Source organism: Pogona vitticeps, chromosome 9 (genome assembly GCF_051106095.1).
Source record: "Pogona vitticeps strain Pit_001003342236 chromosome 9, PviZW2.1, whole genome shotgun sequence".
Taxonomy (NCBI): domain Eukaryota; kingdom Metazoa; phylum Chordata; class Lepidosauria; order Squamata; family Agamidae; genus Pogona; species Pogona vitticeps.
This window is the reverse complement of record NC_135791.1, coordinates 25,101,779-25,124,740: the sequence shown is the minus strand read 5'-3', so window position 1 is coordinate 25,124,740 and position 22,962 is coordinate 25,101,779. Positions and strand designations below refer to the sequence as shown.

The 22,962-nt window shown below is 49.8% G+C and overlaps 2 protein-coding genes across 8 annotated transcripts in view; one reads left to right on the top strand and one right to left on the bottom strand.

Moving 5' to 3' along the window:
* The first annotated feature begins 540 nt into the window (after positions 1-540).
* On the top strand, positions 541-9,616 carry LOC110075599 (galectin-7). Of its 2 annotated transcripts, XM_020787009.3 has the most exons (4): positions 541-2,563; positions 5,287-5,375; positions 6,508-6,721; positions 7,672-9,616. In XM_020787009.3, exons 1-4 carry the CDS (start codon positions 2,507-2,509, stop codon positions 7,849-7,851), a joined length of 540 nt encoding a protein of 179 aa, XP_020642668.3. In that variant the 5' UTR covers positions 541-2,506; the 3' UTR covers positions 7,852-9,616. The 2 variants fall into 2 exon arrangements, with proteins under 2 accessions (XP_020642668.3, XP_072836248.2); XM_072980147.2 differs by lacking the exon at positions 541-2,563 and having other exon boundaries at positions 2,596-5,375.
* ACTN4 (actinin alpha 4) overlaps positions 9,241-22,962 on the bottom strand; it is an 85,637-nt gene continuing 71,915 nt past the window's right edge. For 2 of the 6 annotated variants that reach the window (XM_020787289.3, XM_072980145.2), the window contains exons 12-22: positions 21,293-21,443; positions 18,428-18,536; positions 18,157-18,297; positions 17,520-17,702; positions 16,819-16,953; positions 15,691-15,870; positions 15,422-15,568; positions 13,933-14,013; positions 13,500-13,565; positions 12,313-12,471; positions 9,241-11,657 (exon numbers count right to left, since the gene is read on the bottom strand). In XM_020787289.3, coding sequence (XP_020642948.1) covers positions 11,499-11,657; positions 12,313-12,471; positions 13,500-13,565; positions 13,933-14,013; positions 15,422-15,568; positions 15,691-15,870; positions 16,819-16,953; positions 17,520-17,702; positions 18,157-18,297; positions 18,428-18,536; positions 21,293-21,443 — 1,511 coding nt within the window. In that variant the 3' untranslated portion in view covers positions 9,241-11,498. The remainder of the gene's footprint in view (positions 11,658-12,312; positions 12,472-13,499; positions 13,566-13,932; positions 14,014-15,421; positions 15,569-15,690; positions 15,871-16,818; positions 16,954-17,519; positions 17,703-18,156; positions 18,298-18,427; positions 18,537-21,292; positions 21,444-22,962) is intronic. The other 4 variants (XM_072980146.2, XM_020787290.3, XM_020787287.3 and 1 more) reach the window with 2 other exon arrangements.

Sequence of the window (22,962 nt, the reverse complement as noted above, 5' to 3'; positions counted from 1 at the left end):
TGTAACACAAATAAAAGTATTTTCCCTATCACACAAACACACGCAATCAAATATACAACGTCTGAAGACTTCTGAATGTCCCCCCCACACACAAGTGTCACACTGAAACAAAAAATCAATGACTATCTAGATAACCAAGTGGGTGGGTGTTTTTAAAAAGTAGTAATATATTTACAAGAACTACCAAAGCCAAACAGGAAAAAAGCCAAGCTATTGGATCATATTCCATTTCAATGTAATTAATCAGATGCAGACATTAAATCATCCAGAACTTTTCTTCGTTTAGTACGGAGAACAAACCACACTCTCTCTCTCTCGTGAAAGTAAAGCAGGGGTGATATATAACTTTAAATAAAACTGGAAATACATCCCTACAAGGACGTTATTCAATTTATACACACCTTCGAACAAAGTGCTACCTAAAGAGGTCTTTGCTGATCTATAAAACTAACACTCCCTTGTATCGTATTTTCATATTTTTAAAGACAACTTAAAGGCTACCAAGTGGGGAAACCGCATCCACTTGGAATACTCACACGGCCATTCTTTCGCAGGAAAGTACCACCAACTGAAAGGCCACCATCCCGGTCCTGGACAAACACCAGCCTGTTCTCCAATAGCTTTTTGTTTGCAAGCCATAGGCAAAAAAACATTTCTACTGCTACTTATTTAGAAAGGGATCACTCTGGGTAGGTTTTTCTAAAAATGGAGTTTTCTAAGCACCATCAAGGGCAGCTGGTTCTGCTCGTCAACTCTTGCAGGTGGGCTCTCCTTCTGCAGATTGCCAATTAAAGGGACAGGATCCGTCCATGTTACACTCAACACAGAAGGCAATTAAACAGTGCCGTTGTTAAATTCAAACAGAGCTTCTACCAGCCGTGGGATGATTTTGGCTTCTATGTTGGCCCTGAAAACGACTGGCGAGATGCAGAAACCCCAGTCACCATGGCCTTTGGTGAGGGATGATGGGTGTTGTAGTCCAGTTTTAAATTTTGAAGGAAAACACTCCCCTGCTCCTGGCTTTATAGGGCACAGGTTCTTACAAGAAAACAAACAAGTGAGGAACAGAAAGAAAAACAAACCAACTTAAGGCTGTCTCACACAATGTCTGCAAGTCAAGGTTTTAATTTATAATTTTTTTTTCACCTGCGGTGGCCAACATCAGGGGATCCAGAATGCTCTTTTCTCTCCCTTTGTCTTGGACATCTGCATGCACACGCACAAATCCTCACCATGCCACCGGTCACTTAACAGTTTCTTAAAAAGGGCATTTTAAGGATGGGGAGAAATCATGTTTGTATTAGAATTCACCATCTCCTCAAGCTTTAGTGATGGAGGTTTTATTCTGTGTTGTGTTTGTCCTTAAATTTACACTGTAATAAGCTGCTCCAGGTCTTCTGGGAGGACAGGGGATAGCTCAATCAAATAAATAAATAAATACATTGAAATTATAATTTGGGGATGATTTCTTCCCTGTCTCTGCTAGATTTTGGCTGGACATAGAAGATTTGGGGACATCTGGTGTTGCCAAGATAGAATTTGGACTGAATAAAGAGAATTACAGTCCCTTTTTAGCTTCTTGCCTCCTCCACAGCCACCTTATCTTGGTTGTAAAGTTCCCCTTTACCACGAGCCTGTGAGGTAGGCCAGGATGGTTATTGGCACAGGACAGATTTCCAGTTGAGAGAGAGAGAGAGAGATGATGGTTCCCTTAGGACTACCCTGCTAACTCTGTGTCGGTATGCAGTTTGAATGGGCCACGTCTCTGCCGGTCACAGAACCACGGAGTCGGAAGGGGGACCTCTTAAGGCCATCAAGTCCACCCCCCCTGCTCAAGGCCAGGAATCCAAACCAAAGCAGATCGGAGGGAGGGTTGTCCAAATGCCTCTTGAACGCCTCCAGTTCCTACGCTCCACCTTATGTCAGACTATTAGTAAACAAGAAGTCATTAAGAAAAGAGTAAACAAGAGGTGAAGACTCATCCATTATCTTGGGCTTGTGATACAAGGCCTTCCTGTGAACTGGTTGCTCCACACACGGAACTGGTCCAGCGAAATCAGATTTTCCTCTATTTGGAAACAACGGGGAGAATCTGTTTTTCAAATGAACATCGCCTTCCTCAGAAAACCCCACATCCTGCCTCTGAGCGTTGAGGTTTCCGTGTTGCCCAAGCTTGGGGGGCTAACGGCGTATCCTCCCACCTTCCAGGGTTAACTGGAGCTAGGATGATGATGATGATGCAGGGAGCAGGCGATGACAGCCCGTGAGGAAATCATCCTGCCCTCTCCGGCATCAGCTCGGAGATCAACCCCTTGACATCAACCTCACGGGGAGGCCTGACTCAGCAGGGACGACTCATCCTGGGTGTCAACGGCGTGGCTGGTTGCCGGTTTTTGAAAGATGCCCCGAGGGGGGGACGGGACACAGAGCAACCCTGGGTGGCATCTTTCCCAACCTTGGGTGGCAGCCCTCCCGCCTATAAAGGGAGCCGCCTCCGGATCGGCGGATGCTCATCCTGGCGACAGAAAGCTCAACACCGATGGCGATAGAATTTGAGAAATTTGTAAGTAAAAAAAACCCCCAATATATATGATTCCTTCCATTTCTCTCCCTTTAATTTTTTTACACTCTTGGTCTGGGGTGGGACATGGGGTTCAGGGGCCAGCTAGGATGATGGCCGTTGGTCAGTTCAGCTCAGGATAGTGTACAAGGACGGGTAACCCCTGTCTAGGGTTTAGGATCCAGGGTTGACTTAGAACTGACCAAGGTTTGTAGCAGGAGCGCGGTAACTGAGCAACAATCCAGATTTAGAAGTGATTTGTGGTGTGCAGAAATCTACGTTTTTGGAATACAGTTCCCATGGTCCACTTTTTGGGAGGAGACCTACCAGAATTCTCCAGAGGACCAGAGTGGCGGAACGCAAAGGTCACTTTTCTGAGCTGCCACAATGGGTTTGTCACAGACAACATAGTTATCGTGACGATGTGCCCCCTTTTGAGTAACGAAGGTGAAAAAGCCCCATTTTGAAAGGAAAGTGATCGGTGGGACCAAAGTTGTTTTATGGGAGTAAGGGGCAACGTTTTCTAGTTACTTTAAAGCACTTTTATATTCGTCCCCATCTCTACTCTTGGGACAGGTGTCAAAAAAAAGTATGAGCAACAACTCAAAGCAACGCAACTGTTCTGATGGCTTCAACATGACCTGCAAGAAAACAAAGTCTAAATGCCAGAAGAAGGAACAAGGGCTAGTTACTTTAAAACAACAACAATACAACTTTCTCAGCTCTAGTTAAGAGTGTGTGTCTTGGAATAGAGCTGGTAGGAGCAACGGGTTCTGCAAAACTGCTTAACGTAGGAAGAATTAATTGAGGAAAGCCTCAGGCGTGGGTACAAAAATATGAGGATGAAAGTGTAAGGATGTGCCCCTGGAGACAAAGACCATCCACATTCTTGTATTTCTGATCACCATGTGTGGGTGTGAGAGCTGGACAGGGAAGAAGGCTGACCAGGTCAAAAAATGATTTGTTTGAAAGGTGGTGCCGGGGGAGAGGGACACCCCTGGAGTGGCCGAAAAATGAACAAGGGAGGGTCCTAGAACAAATCCAGCCAGAACTCTCTCTGGAGGCAAAAAATGTTGAAACTGAGGCTGTTCCTATCATGAGAAGGCAGGATTCTCTGGAAAAAGACAATAATGCTGGGAAAAGTCGAAGGCAGCAGGAAAAGAGGAGGACCCAATACTAGATGGATTTAGTCCTTAAAGGAAACCATAGGGTTGAACTGAGCAGGGCTGTTGAGGACAGGAGGATATTTTGGAGACGGTCCCTTTATTGAGCTAAACAAAACTCAAAGAAGCACCAAACCAAAAACCTTTTCAGGTCTTCTGGCAAGATCCGCTTTCCTGAAGATCACAATCCTCTCTGGATGGTGGCTGTAATGCCCTTCGGGATGAAGAGGCCTGAACGACCTGGAAGCTTACCTATTTTGAGGGTATTTTAGTGATATCCGATTGAGGAGCGACTCCAACCGAAGGCTGGCAAAGATCAGACTCTGCCAGAGAGAGAGAGAAACCCAACAGAGCACTTCTCCTTTGTTGCTAGCGGGTAGATGGACCGATGGCTGACCTGTGAGAAGGGACTGTGACACAGGCTCGTGAACCCATCTGTCTATCAGCTAGCAGTGTGAAGGACAGCTTTGTGATGGAAGTTGAGATAAAACCACCCACTTTCCTCTGGGCGTCAGCTTAGGTTTTCCCTTCCCGGTGTCAAACTGACCCGTCCTCTCCTCTTCACTCACAAACCAGTTCTGAAACCAGCTTGCCACGTCCCTGTGAAAATAGTTTTGGGGAGTAGACGTGAAGAGGGAAAACCCATTAATCCCTTCCCTTTAAGCCTTCCCAAACTACATTTCCCAGGATTCCTTAGGACTGATAATCAACACCAACTGCTTTCTGAAGTGTGTCCCATAAATGCGTAAGAAATGAACATCGCTTTTAAAGCACGGTATTAATGACACACTTCACTCCATGTCAATAATTCTGTACTTTTTAACAACAACATTATACAGACTGTTTTTTTAAAAAATGACTTCATGTCCCTGTTAGAAGCATAGCTTGGAATTTTTTTAAAAAAATCCTACATCCTTCAGCCACATGGTTGCAGAGTAAGAGTTGTAGTTTGAACATATACACCGGGGGTGCAGGAGAGGTATATGTGACCTTCCAGATGTTGTGAGATCACACTCCTATGATCCACTGACTCTCCTGGCAAGGCTGATGTTGCAAAAAATCTAGAGGGCCATGGACTCTCTATCCATGTTTTTTTTTAATATAAAAATGATTCTAAGCCTAGGTGTATTTTCCAGAAAGGAGTAGAGATTCATAAACCAGGCTTTGGTTACACACAAGGAAGTCTATTCTTCGGAACAAATGGCATCAGAGTAAAGAAGACAATGACCTCACAGGGGGATTTTCAAAGCGTTGTTGCAGGTTCAGAATCTGACTTGGTCTGAAACGGATTTGAGCTCTTATTGAATAGGCAGTTTGGGGGGTCAATCGGTCTGTATTTGGCCAACAGCTCCCACTCCTCTTAGACCAGCGTGGCCAAAGCAGAGGGATGATGAAAGCCCGATGGGGAGGGGACCCAGCTGTTTGCCACGGAAGTCACAGACCCATCGTCTCATTGAAAGAATGGCTAAAGAGTTTTTTGTCTTTGAGCATTGGTGTCTTCTGTTCTCAAGAGGACCAGAAGCCTATTCAACCAGAACTGATCCGTCCATGTCTCTCTTACAGGAGCTGCCCTACTACCGGGCGATCCCGTTCGGCCTAGACTCGGGGTCTTGGGTCCTGGTGGAAGGCTTCGCTCCACAGCAGAGCCAAGGGTAAGACCCCTGCCAACCCTCTTTCCTTAAGAACTATTGGCTTCGACTATTTGCTGTTTATGCCGGAGGCAGGAACTATTATTTTACGGAGCTAATTCTGAAATCCTTCTCCTCTCAGTGTCTTCCATCTGGTGGAAGACAACAAAGGGGAGGGATCCCAATATTTTAGCTAGCGTAGGGTATTATCCAATGTGTGCAGGCCTTTGAGTTCCCAAACTCTGATTGAAAATGACTGTTTCTGGGCATGGGCAGAGTGCCTCTTCACTAAGGAATTAAGGTCACCCCTGAGAGAAGCCTTCTTCTAATTAGGAATTAAGGAATGCAAGCCAGGCCAAGAGATGAGACTAGGCAAAAAAAAAGGGGAGCATGTACATGTGCCTATTTATTCATGTTCAATGTCCCAATTCCCGTGGTATTGAAAGGCCTTTCTGTTCAGCTGGTGAATCTGCCCTCTGAATCCTGGAGGGAGAGTCTGTGGGCATTTCATGGGCAGAGAAACTTTGGGGAACCAAACCCACCTCCATGAAATTGGTTCTCATCACGGAAAGGGGTGGAAAGATGTCCAAAAAACAACACAGAGAAGAGCAACCAAAATGGTCAAGAGGCTGAAGGTTGCCTCCCTTCAAGAAAGGGCTACAACGTTCGATGCGAGTTAGTTTAGAGGTAAAGACAAGCGAATAGATCCAAATGGAAAGGTACAGAATTATGAACAGTGTAGACAAAGCAAGGGTTTCTTTCTTTCATGAACACTAGAACCAGTATTCAGTCATTCCCTCAAGAAGTAGGAGATCCAGGTCAAATAAAAGGACGTATTCTTTCGCACACGGCAGACTCCAGCTATGGAACTCACTGCCACAAGATGCAATGCCGAGTGGCTTTAAAAGACTGGACACATTCATGGAAGATGGTCTTGCTCGATATACGGTCCCTTCCAGTACTCGATGCAATGTGTTGTCTTTCTGTATCGAGTGCTAGCCAGCCTTAGGGGCAAGGATGCTTCCACCTTCGGATCTTGCTTGTGGGGCTCCCCTCGGCAGCCAGATGAGCACGGGATGAAAACCATGTTGCAGTAGAGATGCTTTTGGGTCTGACCCAGCAAGACCCGAGCTGATGCTCTCCTCCTTTTGCTCAGGATCCAACTGGACTTGGCGTACGGGCAGTTCCGTGGAGCTAACATTGCCCTGAGGTTCAAGCTCAGCTTTGAGGGGGACCCGTCCTCTCCTGCCACGGCCTCCCTCAACAGCTTCGTAGAGGGCCTGTGGGGCATCGAGAAGAAGGCAGCAACTTACCTCCGGAGAGGCGAATGGTTCAAGGTGCAATTTATTGTCACCAGCCAAGGATACAAGGTAGTACAGCCATTTGCATTCTCAACAATTGGGGGGTCCATGTTCTCCTTATGCAATGAGGGAGAGGAGAGGGCGGGTTTGGGCCAGGAACCAAAGGTTAATTTATACCAGAGAAAGTTAAAACATTTTTAGTATTGAATTGGGGTGCAAGGGTTGGGATAATGATGGACCTCCAGAGGTGGGACATCTCCCACCACCCAATACTTGGCTATATATATCCCAACATCTGGAGGGCAGCAGCTGTCCAGCTGCATCTATGGCAGAACGTTATCGCCACTTGGAAGGAACGGCATTTCCTTAACCTAGCCCATCGCCCGGATGAACTAGATATTTAGAATGGGAGCAAAGGACTAGGCTTTTTCACACCAAGCGAGTACGGCTGCTCAACTGAATGCCCTGTCCAGATGGTGTAATGGCAGGTTTGCTCTACTATGAGGACATGGAAAAGAAGCTACGTTCTAACTCCACCTTGTCCACGAAACACACGCGGTGGCCTTGGACGTGGTCGCACTCCCCGTCTTAAACCCTCCACCCCTGTAGAAGCAGTCTAGCTTTAAACAGCCAAGTGCTAGAGATAAACAAGGGGGTAGGTCTTGCCTTATCAGGTAGTAGACCATCGAGGAAAGGTCCACCACAGATGCTCGTGCAGAAATTAAGGCCCGTAGGGGATGTAAAAGCAGGAGGATAACTCAAGTACCTCCAAGATAGAGCTGTACCCATCTGAACACACCCATCTCATAAGTTGAGGAGGGCTCATCCTTGTTAGAACTTGCATGGGAAGTCATCAAGAAATGTCAAGAGACGTCCAGGTTAGGCTAGGAATGAACAGTGTCTGAAATCCAATAGAGTTCCTTCTGTTGGTCATAGCAAGAGAAAGGATCTGGGAAGACTGCTTCCCATCTGGGATTATTATAAGGGTTGGAGACTCACACTGTCTTTTTCTTTCCCAGATCCTACAGAACGATAAATTTCTGTTTGAGTTTGACCACCGTCTCAGCCCACAGAAGATCCGGTTCTTGGAAATGAAAGGAGACATCAGGCTCAAGGAGGTGACCTTTGTCTCGGAAAAGAGCAGCGAAAGCAGGAACCTCATGCCACCAAGATATAGGGCAGGCCGACAAGCCCGTTAAGGGAGGACGCAGACTGGCGGTCATCTAGCCTCCCTCAAAATGGAGGCAGTTTGTGCGCCGCATGAGAGGAAGCAGAGAGAAATGCAGCGATAAGATTAAGTGATGCGCTCGGATCAGTCTCCGATCCTCCTTTGCATAGTCTATTCTTTTCCCGCGGAATGTGAATTTTTTTAGGCAAAAAAAAAGGGTAGATGAAGCAGAGAAAATGTGGAAAATACAATTGGGGGGCGGTTGACTGCTGTGGGGATAAGAAAATAGGACGCGCAGGGTGACACTATTTTGATCTTGTGCACAATTATGCAAGAGGATTCCTGCCATCAAAGCTTTCTTGCTCAAGTCCCAGCTTCTATCGTAACAGGCAGGAGTGGCCTCTGCGGAGTGGCCGCCGGCTCTTGCATCAAAAGCGTCTGTCCCCATAATAAAATTGGCTCGTCTTTGAGAAGACAGGCTTTCGTCTGTGGGAGTTTATTAATGCCACATGTTCAGGAGAGAAACACCCAAACCTCTGGAATTAGAAGGCAGCAGTTTCTCCATGGCTGATTTTATTTTACAGTACAGGAGTTGTTTGGATTTTTTTTTCTTATCTCCCCCCGGGCCCAAGAACACAAATAAATAAATTTAAAAATTAAAAGAAAGGGTGGTTCAGGCCGTATCTTGTTCCACGCACACCTCGGTGCCTTCAAACTCACAGTCCTCGTCTTCCAGAATAAGGATCTCTCCCGGTGGAGCCTCATCCGTTCTCCTCTATATTCTGGTAACTTCCTTCTCCAGCGGAGAGGAAGGAAGAAAAGGTTCTGGGACTTAAGGGGAACAAAGTGAGGGTTGTGACTTGTTTGTGGGAAACCACAATTGTTTAAAAAAAAAGGAAGGGGGTTTCAATGTGACAGGCCGGTACACAGGAGGGTCGCCTGTGTGGGTTTTTGAGAGCAAAGCGAGCCTAGAAGGCAGGGCGAACACGGCTAAGACCCTGCAAACGAGAAAGACGTTTTCACTCCTGTCTATATCCAATAGATATTTCAGAGTCAGGGATTTCTGCCTCAGCGACCGAAATCCAAACGGTTGAAACAGGACCAGTCCTCCCAAGTTTTTCTGGTCAAACTGGTTTATCGGCCATGGTATAATGAGGAGCAGGGATTAAATAGGACAGATACAGCTTCACGCGGCTGGATTAGGAGCACTTTCAGAAATGCTTCCCTACCAAGCCCTGAAAACATCTACGGATTTAACGCCATTTTCGATGGCCACGCCTGCCTCCAACACATGTCGGGTGAGAGAAAGCTCAGAGTCCCAAGGGCTGTCCCTCTAACCTGGGATAAGGCAGGTTTGTGCGAATGACAACATACAGCAAAAGGGTGGAGACGGGAGCGAAAAAAAATGACAGCAGATAAATCATCCTTAAAAATATTACACTTTATTGTCTTGTTTCCCGAGAGGGAGGAGGGTTGGTTTCCCCAGAAAGCTTAGAGGTTTTTAGAGTAGACATGATGATGATGGACAGAGGCGGACAGAACCCGGCTACTCCCTAAGGGCTGAAGCATCTGCCCTCCACAAGGCAGGCATTCAGTAGCAAACACAATAAAATAAGCTAAACCTTCGCCAACAACAAAAACAGAGAACCAAAAAAACGAAAAAGACAGATGATCTCCGGGAAGAAAAAAAACAAGAATATGGGGAATGTTACAATTTCCAGTGCTACAGTCAGCCATAACCTTAAAGGACATGATGAAAGGACAAAAGACCAAAATAAAATAAAATAAAATAAAAATCCACCCATCGGCAATATACGATGCTAGATGAATATATATATTTAATAATAATAAATCTGGACGTTATTAAATTGCAACAGTTTGCTGTGTTTTTAATTTCAGTCTTTTCTTAAAAAAAGATCTCTACATGGTTCTCTTTCGTTTAAATTTGGTCCTCAGAAAACCCTGCACCATGATGAAGAAATTACAAAAAAATAGATATATATATATATAATATATATAAGCGTGAAAAGCAATGGATTTCGAGGGCTGTTCAGAGTGAAGAAAAAAGTGAGGAAGACTGAAACGAGCAAGATGCTCCCGCCCAACAGGGAAGAGGGAGCAGCTGAGCCGATTTCTGAGGCACCCCGAGAAAAGTGTTTTGCTTCGTTTTTTTTAACTCGCTTTGCAGTCTCTAAGCCTTCTGTTAGTCTGACAGCTGGTCCGAGTTTTGTTATTAAACCCCCATGCACCGACCACCCCTGCTGCATTTCTCTCCCGACCGCGCCAAACCCCAACCCGATGGAAAGGGTGTGCAAAACGGGGGGACCAGACCGAATACAATCATCCCCTTTCGGAGATGAGCGGCGCTGAAGGGAGACGCTGGGTTTCCGGTTCCACTCGGAAAGCACACGTTCACAACCTGCTCTGTGCTTGTCCTTCTGTTTGTGTCAGTATTGCTGAAATAATATACGGAACCAAGGGCTTGGGGGGATGATGAGTGTGGAGAGAGGAAGAACAGGCTCATCAGACTGAAATACAGGGGCTAGGATGCGAGAACCTTTAGCTCACCGAATCCGGAAGGGATCTGTAAACCAAAAGCTGGCGGTGAGAGAGAGAGAGAGAGAGAGAGAGAAACGCAAGGAGACATGGGTCTCAATCCACTCCCTTGTTTCAAATTTGTAGGGCGCTGCCAAGGGCTGGTTTCCTCTGAAAGATTTCTCTCCTCCTCCTCCTCCAGTAAATGAGCCCTGAAATTAAGAGGGGGGGGAAACACCCACTTTGTCAAGGGAATGAAGCCAGGGTGATGCTAAAAGGAGAGAATGTGCTGGTGCTGTCAGGGGGTGTCCGATCTGAGAGCCGTTTGGGCAAAACCGGAAACTCTTTAACGGGTCAGAAAAGAGCCCCCTTGACCCGCCTAAGAATCGTGAGCTGGGATCCGCGTGGCTCAGAAAGGGTGCATGTTTGGGATAAAAGCAGTGTGTGTGTGTGGGGGGGTTTCGGTGGGCCAAACAGGGCTCTGTGCCCCAGGACTTTCACTGGTGTGTGTGTGTGACGGGAGAGGAAGAAGCAACCGCCACGCTGCCCACGCTGGCAGGCGGAGGGATCCAGGAGTCAGAGTTACCACCGAGTCTGGGGAGAAAAGGATCTGACTTCAGACAGCCGAGGAGTCCCCCTCCATTTTCGGCCCGCTGGGCGAGGGGGCGGACAATCCGAAGGGCCCTCCGTTTCGCAAAAACCGGCCCCGGGAGCCACGTCGGCTGGCGCGTCTCCTGGGCTGGCGCCCCTTTTGCCGAAGGACACCCGGACTTGCCCTCCCCTCGCCCAGCGACAAAAGGAGACGGGGCGTCTCTCTCTCCCGAGCTCAAAAGTCTCGGTCGAGCAAGGGACGAGGGCGAGGACCGCTGCATAGATCATTGGAAGGGGGCAGAAGGCTCGCCGGGAAAAACCAGCGTGGTGCCCGGGGCTGCCCTGACGTGGAGGCTGCTGCTCTCGTCAGAGAGAGAAAGAGAGAGAGAGAGAGAAAAGGATGTCCCGTGTGTGTGTGCTTGTGTGTGTGCCACGTGTGTGTGTGTGTGTGTGTGTGTACAGCATTGAGGGAAATCAGACGGTTGCTCCCTCCTCCCGTCGCACAAAGAAGCGCCAGCGCTTGCCGCCTCCACCGCTGCCTCCTCCTCCTCCTCACAGGTCGCTCTCGCCGTACAGGGCTGTGGAGAAGGACTTGTAGTCGAGGGCCCCGGGAATGGCGTCGGGCCCCTGGTAAGGTGCCATGCGGGCAATGCAGTACTCAGCCTGGTCCGGTGGAAGCTCTCGCCGCAGCTCCTCAGCTGTGATGTAGTTCTGGGGGAAAGGAGAGATATTAAAAAATGCCCCCGTGAGCCTCAGCACGTTGGGCAACGCCTCTCTCTAGGACTGCTTACAGCTTGAGAGTAACTAGTTACACGCAGCAGGTCAGCTACAACTAGTTACTCTTTTTGTAACAAGGGCATACCTAAGATACATTTCAAGAGCAACATAACGGGTAGTCTCAAAGTTACTGGGTATGCACCTAATGAGTAACTTTTTCTAGTTGAAGAAGCAAAACTAGCTTCTGTTTGAGATTTTATCATTTGAATAAAGGTGTTTTCTTCAGTTTCTCTAGTTACTTTTAAAAGTTCCCTTTTAAAGGCATTTCAAGTTACTTGTAAGGCATTCCTCAAGCTTTATGCATATGTGAGAATGGAAGCACCGTTTTGTGCCATTTTCAAGACAAGCTTCACATGGAGCAGTGGACGCAAGCCGTACAAGGCACAGAAACCCCCAGGTCCTAATCACTGGAAACCCTGCTAAGCTACTTGTCTGGCGGTTTCAGGTGGAAGAGCCTGTAAACCTTCAAACATTTCTTCTGGGTCTTGAGGGCTAGAAACTTGGGTCTAAATAAATGAAAGATTCTAGGACTGGGGTTGGGGAAGTCCTTGGAATTCCCAGATGGCCTCAGCCTTTCTGCTGAGCTTACCTTGTCACCAGCCAGGACCTTGAAGGAGGCGATGACCTGGTCGGCCGTGTCCGTATCCGTTGTCTCCCTGGACATGAAGTCAATGAAAGCCTGGAAGGTCACGACGCCGCTGTTGTTGGGGTCCACTACGCTCATTATCCGGTTGAACTCTGCATCTCCCTGGACAAGGGGGAAAGGGGTTCAATTCTCTTGCAAAAGGCCAGCAGCCTTTCGGGAATGCCAGAGGCCACGACACAGGTGGTGTGGCACTGGCTAGGACAGCTTGATGTAAAAAGCTTCCCCACGCGTCCACTGCTTTGTCATAAAATGACGGCCTGAATTCACACGCCACAAATTTTAACAACAAATCTGGGGAGAAAAGGTGTTCTGCAGTGTTCGGATCAGCATCCTCTCAAATGCCAAGGTATGCTAGAACTAATACAGAAGGAACAGCATCAAGATTTAAGCCACGCTCGTCTCTTCTCTTTCCTCCCAAACATGGTTACACGAGAGCAGGGCGGAAATGACATGTCTGTGGCAGACCTCCATTCTGCACGAAGGAAGCCCACATTCCATTCCTCCCTCTCGAATTAATCCAGTAAGCAAGCCATGGCGAAGGCCCGTCTGCTTTGAAAGTTATCAACTGATGGTTGGGCTGCCGTCCTTCCACCCAATGTTTACGAGCAAAAAGCGTCAGTTAAGTGGTCAGTTTTACCAGGTCGGGCTATAACGTCAAGGTGACCCTTAGGTTTTTACTGAGCCACTTTCAACTTGGGCAATGGAAAAAGAATTAAAGACAGCTTTTCCTTCTAAAAAGAATCAATAACTTTTGTCTATTCAATTTCAAGCTCTCATGTCTGTTGCCTCTGCCTTGCTGAAAAGGCTCTCCTGCTGAAGCTTCAGTAATATGCAGATCTCTTTACTCTGAAACGGGTTAAAATGCAAACCTGCTTTCAAAAATTTACACAGTTAGCAGCTCTAGCAGACACCCATCCTTTTGTAATTCTGTCCTAGTTCACCCTTCACCTTACAGACATCTTCAAATATAATTTTTCAGCCTTTAACTGACTCTGCAAAACATATGACTGTCAAAAACAAGATCTTTCATACGCCCGTCGTAACAGAGGATAGATGGAACTTAACCCTGGAGACATCAGCACCACCACTGACAGTGCAAAGCAGAGAGAAGGGCAAAGCAGAAAGCGTACCAGGCTGTATCCCGTGGAGATAAGGAGGGCTCGGTAGTCATCTGTATCCATGCTCCCCGTGCGCTTCTATTCCGAGAGGCCAGCAGGAGAAGGAAGGATGGATGGAAGGAAGGAAGGAAGGAGGTTGCAGATGGAGAAGGCATGCAGAGGTGGGAGGAAAGAGCCACAGCAGCCCCATGGAGGGAGAAAAAGACGCAGAGAGAGAAGGTCAGTCAGGAAAAGTCATTGAGATGCCATGTAACCAGGAGATGAGCAGGAAGGGAGGAACAGGCACAGGGAGTTTGGGGGGGGGGAGGGAAGAAACATTAACAACAAGATGGTCGGAAGAAGAAGAAGAGGAGGAGAGAGAAACAATGTGGTGAAGGAAGAAAGAAAGGAGATCTGGTTAATCGCAACGTCGCCAGAGGCCCCGCGGTGAATGGGCAAAGGGTACCTGTCGGTCATTTTCCACATCGTATCCCAAACTGATGAGGCAGGCTTTGAACTCTTCGGGCCCCAGAGAGCCGCCGTGGTCCTGCCGACGGGGCCAGGCACACCGAGTGATGGAGGACGTGGCATGCAAGCCGAGGGAAGGAGAGGAGGCAAGGCCCGGGCGCCCACGACACAGGGCGGTGGAGCGGAGGGGAAAAGATAGGCCGTTAGTTCAAGATCAACACCAGGTCCCGTCGGCCGGCAGGAGCCCCTCGGGAGGAGGGCCGAGAGCCCTCTCAGCCGGGCAGGCGGTAAACCAGCCCAACCCCACCCTGGGGGACTTTCCTTCCATCTCTGCTCACACCAAGCCCTTGGTCCTGCAGATGAGCCAAGACCTGGAAAGGCATTTCCCCAGTCCACAAGGGAAATGCAAAACATGTTTGCATTTTAGAAGACACACGGCTGGTTCAGACGAGGCTGGTTCTAAGTCCTCGGCAGCTGCCAGAGGTTACGAGAACACACCGAGGCAGCCGGACATGGAAAATCCACCCTCTGTTTCTCACAGTGCCTGACCACTCAGGCCGGCTACCACTCCAATCGTCCCCAACCAGCCTGGTCGAGGGCTGGGATGACCTGAGCACACTCGGAGTTGCAGCAAATCTCATTTGCAGGACCACTGGTTGGGGGAGGCTACGTGAACACATTCCTCTCCCAATAGGAGGGTGGTCAGAAGGGGGTGTGGGATCCCGCTATTACTGGCCGGCAGAGCGAGATGAAACAGCCCCTCTTCCCAGCTTCTGGAACTCCAGATGCTTGTGACAGAAACTCCTACCAAGTTATGGATGAAGGATCAGGGGAAAAGAAATAGAGCGTATCTGAACGGCTCAGAACTCCTGTCTGACTCTTTTGGATGAAACGCTAACACACCGAGCTGCTTCGGACCTCAGAAATGAAATGCTGCATAAGAGCAACATCTTTTTATGCTTTTTGATTTTTGGAAGAGCTAAGTAAGGGCACTCCCTCTGCCTCCCAGTAGCAACTGCATTCAGAGTGCCTTGAAGGGTCAAGCTACACGTTTACAGCAAAGGGTCAAGCTACACATGACAGATCGCACAGCCCTGAAAGAGGGAATTCCTTCCAGGTTCAGAGAAGCCGCCTGTTTTTTCACACCTCTTGTAGTTTGCAAACGAAGCCTGCTTTTTCTGATTGGGCATCTGGAGGACCAACCCAGGCTTCGTTTGCAAGCACGACTGCTCAGACACACATCTTCTCTTCAGAAATTAAAACCTCAAAGGAGGTCAGTTCTCATGCTCCTCAGGGTGCTGCCCAAAGGCTCAGACAAGGGTTTGTGTAAAGAAAACGGCTTGTCTTTGCCACTGGCTGCTGGGGTTTGGGGGTTTTTTTCGGAAGCCAGACGCTCTCTGTCTTAGAGATAAAGAAGCGGAGGCAAGGAAACCCCCAAAGGATGGGCGCAGCAGCTTCTTACTGCCCTGCCTTCAGACCGTGTCTACCTTATCGAAATGGTTGAAGGAGGCCCGGAATTCTTGCATCTGCTCCTGGCTGATCCCCTTGGCGTCCCGGGTCAGGATCTGGTTCTCCACCTCGTTGATGGTCCGGGCGATGGTGGTGAGGAGCTGTTCCCACCCGACACGGATGTGCTGGAGGCAGAAGCCAGAAGAAGGGGAGCGTGAGGGGAAGAGGCCCAAGCGAGTCCCACCTCGGATCTCCCGAGGCGGGCCCCGAACCCTCCAAAGACCGAACTCCCCGGGGCCGCCCTCACCTCCATGGTGTAGTTGGTGTGCTTGTTGTCGAAGATGAGGGCCTCCTGGATGAGCTGGTGCTGCTGCTCCAGGAGGTCGATGTTGGGCTTGTAATCCACGATGCTCCGCTCGTACTGCTTCAGGTGGTCCAGCTGGTCCTCCAAAGTACCGTTCATCTCGATGGAAATACGTCCAATCTCCTGGGAAGGGGAAGGAAAGGGTGAGGGTTGGGAACTTCGCTCCGAGTTCCTTGTTCTTTTGCGTCAGAGCAGGTGTGTCCGGGACCCGGGATCGGGGCCTCGCTCTCGAAGGCAGTTCGGTGAAGGGGTGGCGTGTCATGTGTCCACAGCGGGCATGCCTAAAATATGCTGGGAATTACACCCTCTGGTTCCCTCTAGTGGCCAATTCTGATAGTGCACCTTGAAGAGGTTGAAGGGAATGGAAAAAGAGGAAGATCAAATACAAGACGGATTGGCTCCCTATAGGAACCACAGGCGTCAGGTGACAAGAGCTGAGCGGGGCTATTGAGGACAGGATATTTTGGAAATGGCTCATTCATGGGGCCGCCATAAGATGAGGGTGAGTTGATGGCACATTAGAGCAATAACCACCACCTTGAAAATGTTTACTAAAATACAGAAGCCAATAGAACAATATTTCCCTTGATGCACAGGAGAAAAAAGGGAACGGCAGAGGAACTTAAAATTTCCTGCCAATATTTCAGTTAATATTTCTTTATATTGTGTTACTGCTGACCTATAACTTCATTGCATCCCCGGTCACCCATCGAAAAATAACCTATAGTTAGCTACATCAGATGTCCTGCATGACATCCGGGCTCTGGCCTGAGTGACAAGAATGTCTGCCAAACGCTTCGGAAAGTTCTGCCCCTGTGCCCACGGATGCGGGTGGTGACGCAGAAGCGGTTCCTCCTCGCCCCCAAGTGGCTGAGGGACAAAGAGAAGGGAAGATAAATGTCTCCCATCAGTCCATGGCTAGGGGACCCTTTGAGTTGAGGATGTGATTGCTTGAGAGCTCACGGGGTCAACCCCATCAAGTCCGCTTCCGCTCCTAGCCGTCCCATGTAGGTTTCCTTCCCAAATCCCGCCCGTTGGGTGTTGAACGGGTAAGTGAACAGAGCCCCTCACCTCCATTTTGGTCTGGATCCAGGGCCCCACGATGTTGGCCTGGCTGGCAAACTGTCGGCGCAAGTGTTCGTTGGACTGCTGCTTGCTCTGCTCGTCTTGCAGGGCGTGGTCCCGCTTCGGCACCAGCTGCTGGACCTGCTCAAGGAAGGGCCAAACCAGACTCAGGGGCTAGGCCTGGCTTTAGATGCAACCCCCCACCACCACCATGAGCCACCCCAGCCGAGTTTGTGCTCCCAATGATTTTTACACCCACCCCAGCCGTTTTCAAAACCATCTGTCGGCTTCCAGACAACTTTTTCGTTTTGTTTCGGTTCTTGGACTACAATACCCAGAATTCCCCATGCACATCATTTGTTATCCCCCTTTCCTCCTGGGAATCTTGGCTACAACAAGGGTGCAGAAAACAGCCACCTGGACGTACCAAAGCAGTGCCTTCTGATTGACAAGAAGGACCTTTCTCTTCAGGCAGGCTTTCCCTTAATAATGGATGGTCTGAGGTTTTTTCTAATGGATTAGTTTTTTAAATGTGCTTTAGCACTGATTTGTATACCTACTGTTTTTAGCTTCTACATATTATCTTTTTAACGACGCAGGCTGCCTTGGGCTCATTTTAAGGAGAAAGACAGGACAAAAATATTTTCTAACCACAATTATAACGATAGCAATAATGATAAGTAAAGCCGACGGCTCCTCCAACCTACCCTGTCCCACTTGGAGTTGATGATCTGAGGAGTGACCGAAGTGTAAGGGTTGTTCCCGGAGAGCTTAATGTTATTGTAGTCGGCGATCCTCTGCGCTTCGCTCTGGATGCCCAGGATGGCTTCCCGCTCCTTGTCGGCATCAGGCAAGGTGGACTTGAACTGGTCGTGGGCCGCCATCAGACCCTGGGCGGAAAGAGGGGAAGGGGCTCCGTCAGCGTCCCCAGCCAAGACCTGCTTCGCTTGGCGCAACCGTGAAGCCCAGCGAGGCACTGAAGCCGACGGCCTGTCATTGCCCTAATCTTGGGCAGAAAGAGCTGTTCCTGCTTGCAACCCAGAGATGTTGGAGGCTTTCCTCTAAGAGTTTGCTTGTTCAAATTTTTACCCCACCCATCTAGATTCGGGAATCTGCTCTGGGTGGCTTACAGAATTATAAAGATGAAAACAGCCTTCAAATAACATTTGTGATTAAGAACAATAAAAATGAATAAAGAAAACAGGATCAAAATGGGGAAAAGGAAGCTATGTCATGGGAAGGGGGGGGAAGGCCTGCTGGGAGAACCCAGTCTTGGAGGTCACCCCGCCCAGGCTCAGACCACAGGCCAAAGGGGGTCCCAATCCCTGGAGGCCCCTTCCCTACCTCAATCTCCTCGATGGTGTGTACAATGAACATGTCCTGCAGATCCTCCATGGCGCTCTCCATCCAGTTGTTGAAGGGCGCGGCCCTCTTGGCGTATTCCAAGTGGAGCTGGTCAATGGTCTCCAGCTGCTTCTCTGTTTTCTGTGCAGGGGAAACGGGGAACCCTCAGGGCTTAAGAGTCGGCGACATGGGCCGTTCTCTCGACCCCCCCATAAAACCCACAGAGCGCCGCAACATCAGGGGAAGAAAAGCGGGCATCCCCCCCTCTCACCTCCAAGGCCTCCCTCCGCGTGTGGGTCAAGGATCCCAGCGAGTCCCACTGGTCGCAGATTTTCTGGCACCGGGCGTTGACGCTGGGGGAGTCGTAGTAGTCCAGCTCACTGTGGGGCAGAGAACAAAAAAGTGGGTCACTTGAGGGCCAGATCCACTTCCGAATGATTTGCAGGGTAGGCAAGGAGTTTTCAGACCAAGGCTGTGTTCTCTCCTCTTGGCGAGACAAGGAGGGGCCTTTCAGAGGTCAGAGGCTAGACGGGCCCCTTCCAGAACCCCCTTAACCAAAATGGAAGGTGGGGGGGGGAAGCACGGAGATGTTGGCCCTTCCATCCCATAAGGGGCCACCCAGGTGCTCTTCACCACAAGGGGTGATCTGGAGAGCTAGACTGTTATCTCCTTGGGGCAGAGACCTGTCTCCAGAAACCCTAACCCTCTGCAAAGCGCTAGACACCATGAGTCACTACATTTAAAATTAGCAATTACGGTAGCTCAGTGGGATACGAGCCAGAGGTTGGGAGTTTGATTCCCCCTTTGTGCCTCCCTTGACAGGGGCTGGACTGGAGGATCCGGCCTTTCCAGCTGTGCAGTTCTAAGATGACTTTATATCATAGACGAGACAACAGGGAAGAGACAACAGGGAAGCACAGTTGTCTGGAAGACTCTGCCTGGCTGTTGCCCAGAAAAGACCACACAGGATCCAAGCTGTGGCTGGGAAGTGGCAAAGCGCATAAGCACGACGCGTTCGGGACCCAGGACTGCCACAGGGGGCAATGTCTTCTTCTCTGCCTCACCTCTTCCAAGCCACCTGCAAGCCTTGCAGTGACAGCTTGCAGGCGCCAGAGGGGGCTCCTCGCCTTTTAAAGGCATCCAAATGCTGAGCAGACCACTCTCTCCCTCAAATTATGGTTCCCCCCCCCATCATCCTCGGCCCAAAAATGGGTGGGGAGGGGGGTGTCAGTTGATGGCACAACACCCTGCCTCTACAGTGGCATTTTCCCCAGGAACTTCTGAGCATGCCATTTTTAGCAGACCTCCTCTGGAAGGCCATGACGCCGTCGCCTGCAGTTCAGGAGGCGGCTCAAAAAAAAAAGGCCAAGCCAAGCCAAATACTGGGTGGTGGTGGTGGAGGAGTTAAAGCAACATCCAGCAGATGAAAACATGGGGTGCGGGGCTTCGAACAGCACCCCTAACTCAGGAACTGCGGGTGTTAACATCCAGATTCGAGATTTGGGCATGGGGTGGAACATTCTCCTGCTGGCTTTGCAGGCAACAGAGGCAGGAGGAAAAGACTTCCCAGCCTGCCTTGAAAGGGTGCCTTCCTTATAGAAGGCGATTGCATGAGGGCGCTCTCTCTCTCTCTCTGTGCATGAAGTCATGCTCCCGGGCCACACACATCCTTGTTTCCAGGTTCCCAGCCACTGGGATAATAAGCCCTCCCATTGACGGAGAAGCCCTGCTCCAGCCGCTGTGTATACTCACTGTGTGTGAATTTATCTGGGTGGAAAAAGGGGTGGCAGGAGGGAGAGGAGAAAAAGTTTGCAGCAAACCCGCACAATAACCGCATTCTAGTGACACACAAACAGGGGAGGGAAGTAGAACAATCGATGCACTGTGTTTCTGAGGGGTGTGTGTGTGTGTTTGGAAATGAGCGGGTGCACACCAGGGGGAGAGGCAAACACCCTTTCAGGAGTGTTTTCCAAAAAAAAGAGGTGTTCCTAGCTGGCTATTTGGGACAGCCAAAAGCATTTTGGAAAAGGGAACCTAAATAGCGCATGGAAAATGGTAAGGCTGCTATTTCGGATTTGCCAAAAATATCACAGCGTCTCTTTGTATCAGCCCTTCGCTGCAAGATGAATCAAGTCACACACACACACACACACGTGAGCATGAGGGAATGAGGACTGGGATGCTGACGGTGTTTCCTTAACAGGATGCACACAAATCTTATCAGAGATTGGCAGTGTTATTTCCACACACACACACTCAGAATGCTCCAGGGAGTGGCACACCGTTCCCTAGCCATTTTGCTTCTAATAATTTCCTAATAAGAGCATGGAAGCATAAGCTTCCTTAACTACCAGTCTCACTTTCTACTGCTTATCCTGACAACTGGAACGGGGGGGGGGGGGGGGCAAACCTGAAGGTGTTTTTCTACTCTGGTTTCGACAAATGATTTTAAAAAGGGGCAGCGACGGGCAGAAGAAAGGGTCCTTCAGAGTCAAAGGTCACCCACACCACAGACTTCATCCTGGTTTCCTACTCTTTTTTCCCCTCCTCTCCACGATCAGGGCACTCTGGGAAATGCAGTTCCGGGAGAGAGATGCTAACCAAAATTCCTGAGCCACCTGCCAAACAACAGTTCCTAAGACTCCTCGGGAGGGGGGGGGAAGAGGCAAAGGAGGGTTAAGCTGGAAACTCGTGGAGGTTAAGAACAGCATGCACTGACATCCTTACTATACCCAATCTACTGCCCTTCTACAAAAATGTCCTCTTTTTTTTTTGAATGGGAAAGTTAAGATTCACTCCTACGCAGCACAGTCAATTGTGAGGAACGCGGACAGCGGCCGTCCAAAAGCATCCAGAGGGACCCTTTTTGCTCACCCCTGAGCTACAGCAGCCTCAAACCCCCCCCCCCCCCCCGGCCTCTGCTTCGGCCATGCCAGGCACCCGGGGCAACCTGCTCCGCTCTGGACCAACTTTGATGGCTAGCAAGCGTCTCCTGATGCTTAGCCTGAAACTGCTTTCCTGGAATGTCCCTCTCTAAGCCTTGCCCTGGGAAGCGAAGGAGAACACAGCCGGGGGGGGGGGGGGGGAACAGCCACTCCCTGGGAGAAAGGAGCTGCTTTTTGCAGGGAGAGCCTACTTGAGCTCCTGAGCAATGGCCGCGATTTGCTCCACGCGGTCCTGGTGAGCTGCCAGGTCGCTCTCAAAAGCCTCGTGCTTCCGGATCAAGGCCTTGATATCCGACAGAGTGGCTGTCTCGTAGTCCTTCTGCCTCAGCATGGCCTCTTTTCCTGCAGGGAGAAGAGAACACAAAGGCAAACTGTTCAGAGCCCATCAGGAGAGGAGTCCCGGCCCCTTCGCTCACCAGGCTTCCCGTGGCGCTCACAGCCCAAAGCTGGGAAACGTTTAGAAAAACAAGTTTTTAAGCCACATTCTTGTCTTTACTGGTACATTTCTTTCCCGCTGGGTCTCGAGAGTTTCATCGGCTGCCCTGAGTTTACACAGAAAAACAGGATGGATCTTCCTAAACATTAAGACAAAACGAAACAAAAAAACACCAAACGAAAACGGTTTGGCTTGCTCACAAAAGGCGCTTCTGGATGTGTCCTGCCCTCTGCCTTGTGTTGACTCATTCCTCAGGGCTTGCTTTGAAGACGAGCCTTCACCAAAGGGAACCAGTATGTGAAGCCACTGGGACTCCCAGCACCATTTTTTGCTTATGGCACAGGTTCCCGACCTTTGGGTCCCCTGATGTTTTTGGACTACACTTCCCAGAAACCTTGGCTTCTGGGATTTCTAGCCCAGGAACATCTGGTTGGGATCCAAGTTCGGGAACCACCGTCTTTGGCGGAAGCATTCCCAAAACAGCCAGTCCAGCTGTCAGCTTCTGCCCTCTTGTCGCCATTGGTCGGGGCTGCCCAAAAATGGCAGAGAATCTAATTTTTCTGGACCGTCGCTTCCAGAATCCATTTGACCAGCACGGTTAACTGGCCATGCCGGCTAAGGGATCTGGACAGCTGTGACACCCCAGAATTAACTTTCCAAGGTCCGGGCCTCCCGTCATCCCTTTGCCCGGGGGCCAGACACAGGAAGTGCATTCCAGGCTTTCTCCAGCCATGCAGGAAATGAGAAAGCGGCGTTCAACTGAGGTTGCGGAACGCAGGGCTACGCCTTGGGCTCCAGTGGATTCTTCTCAACCCATCCCCTCTACCCCTTCCACCTCACTTTCCCAGCCTCAGCAGGGTTTGAGAGAGGGAGGCGAGTGAACCGGCCACATTTGCTAGCAACCTGGCGCGTCGCTGGCGTTCCTGGCGTTCATTCAAAAGCTATTTGGGTTGGGAGCAATAATCGGAGCTGCTGGAGGGTTGAAAAATAGTCTTCTGCTCCAATCAGCTGTTGCCCAGGACATGCTCAAGCTTGCAAAAATCTTCCCTTGCCTGCTGGCTAGGCAGCGGTCCAGACAAACAAGAGAGTCACACGCTGTACAGGGGCAAAGGGGGGGGGGTTGCAGGGACTGGCTGGAAGCAAGCAGCAAACAGAAACATTTAGACTGAAACCAGAAGGGTCTTCTTGTGCTGTGAGCGAGCCCTGGAGTGAATCACTGGAAATATAGTGTTAAGGGCACTTTTGCTGCTCTCTGTCCCCTGCTTGGGGGGGGGGGGGCTGGCAAGCCAATAAACAAGCAGTCATGACATTGCAAAGGGAGGGGGAATCTGGGCCCCTTTAATGCTGAGCCAGTCTGTGGCCCTCGTCGGCAGGCGTGGGCGATTTCAAAAGCAGGTTGGCCCGGGAAAGCAGAACCACCAGCCC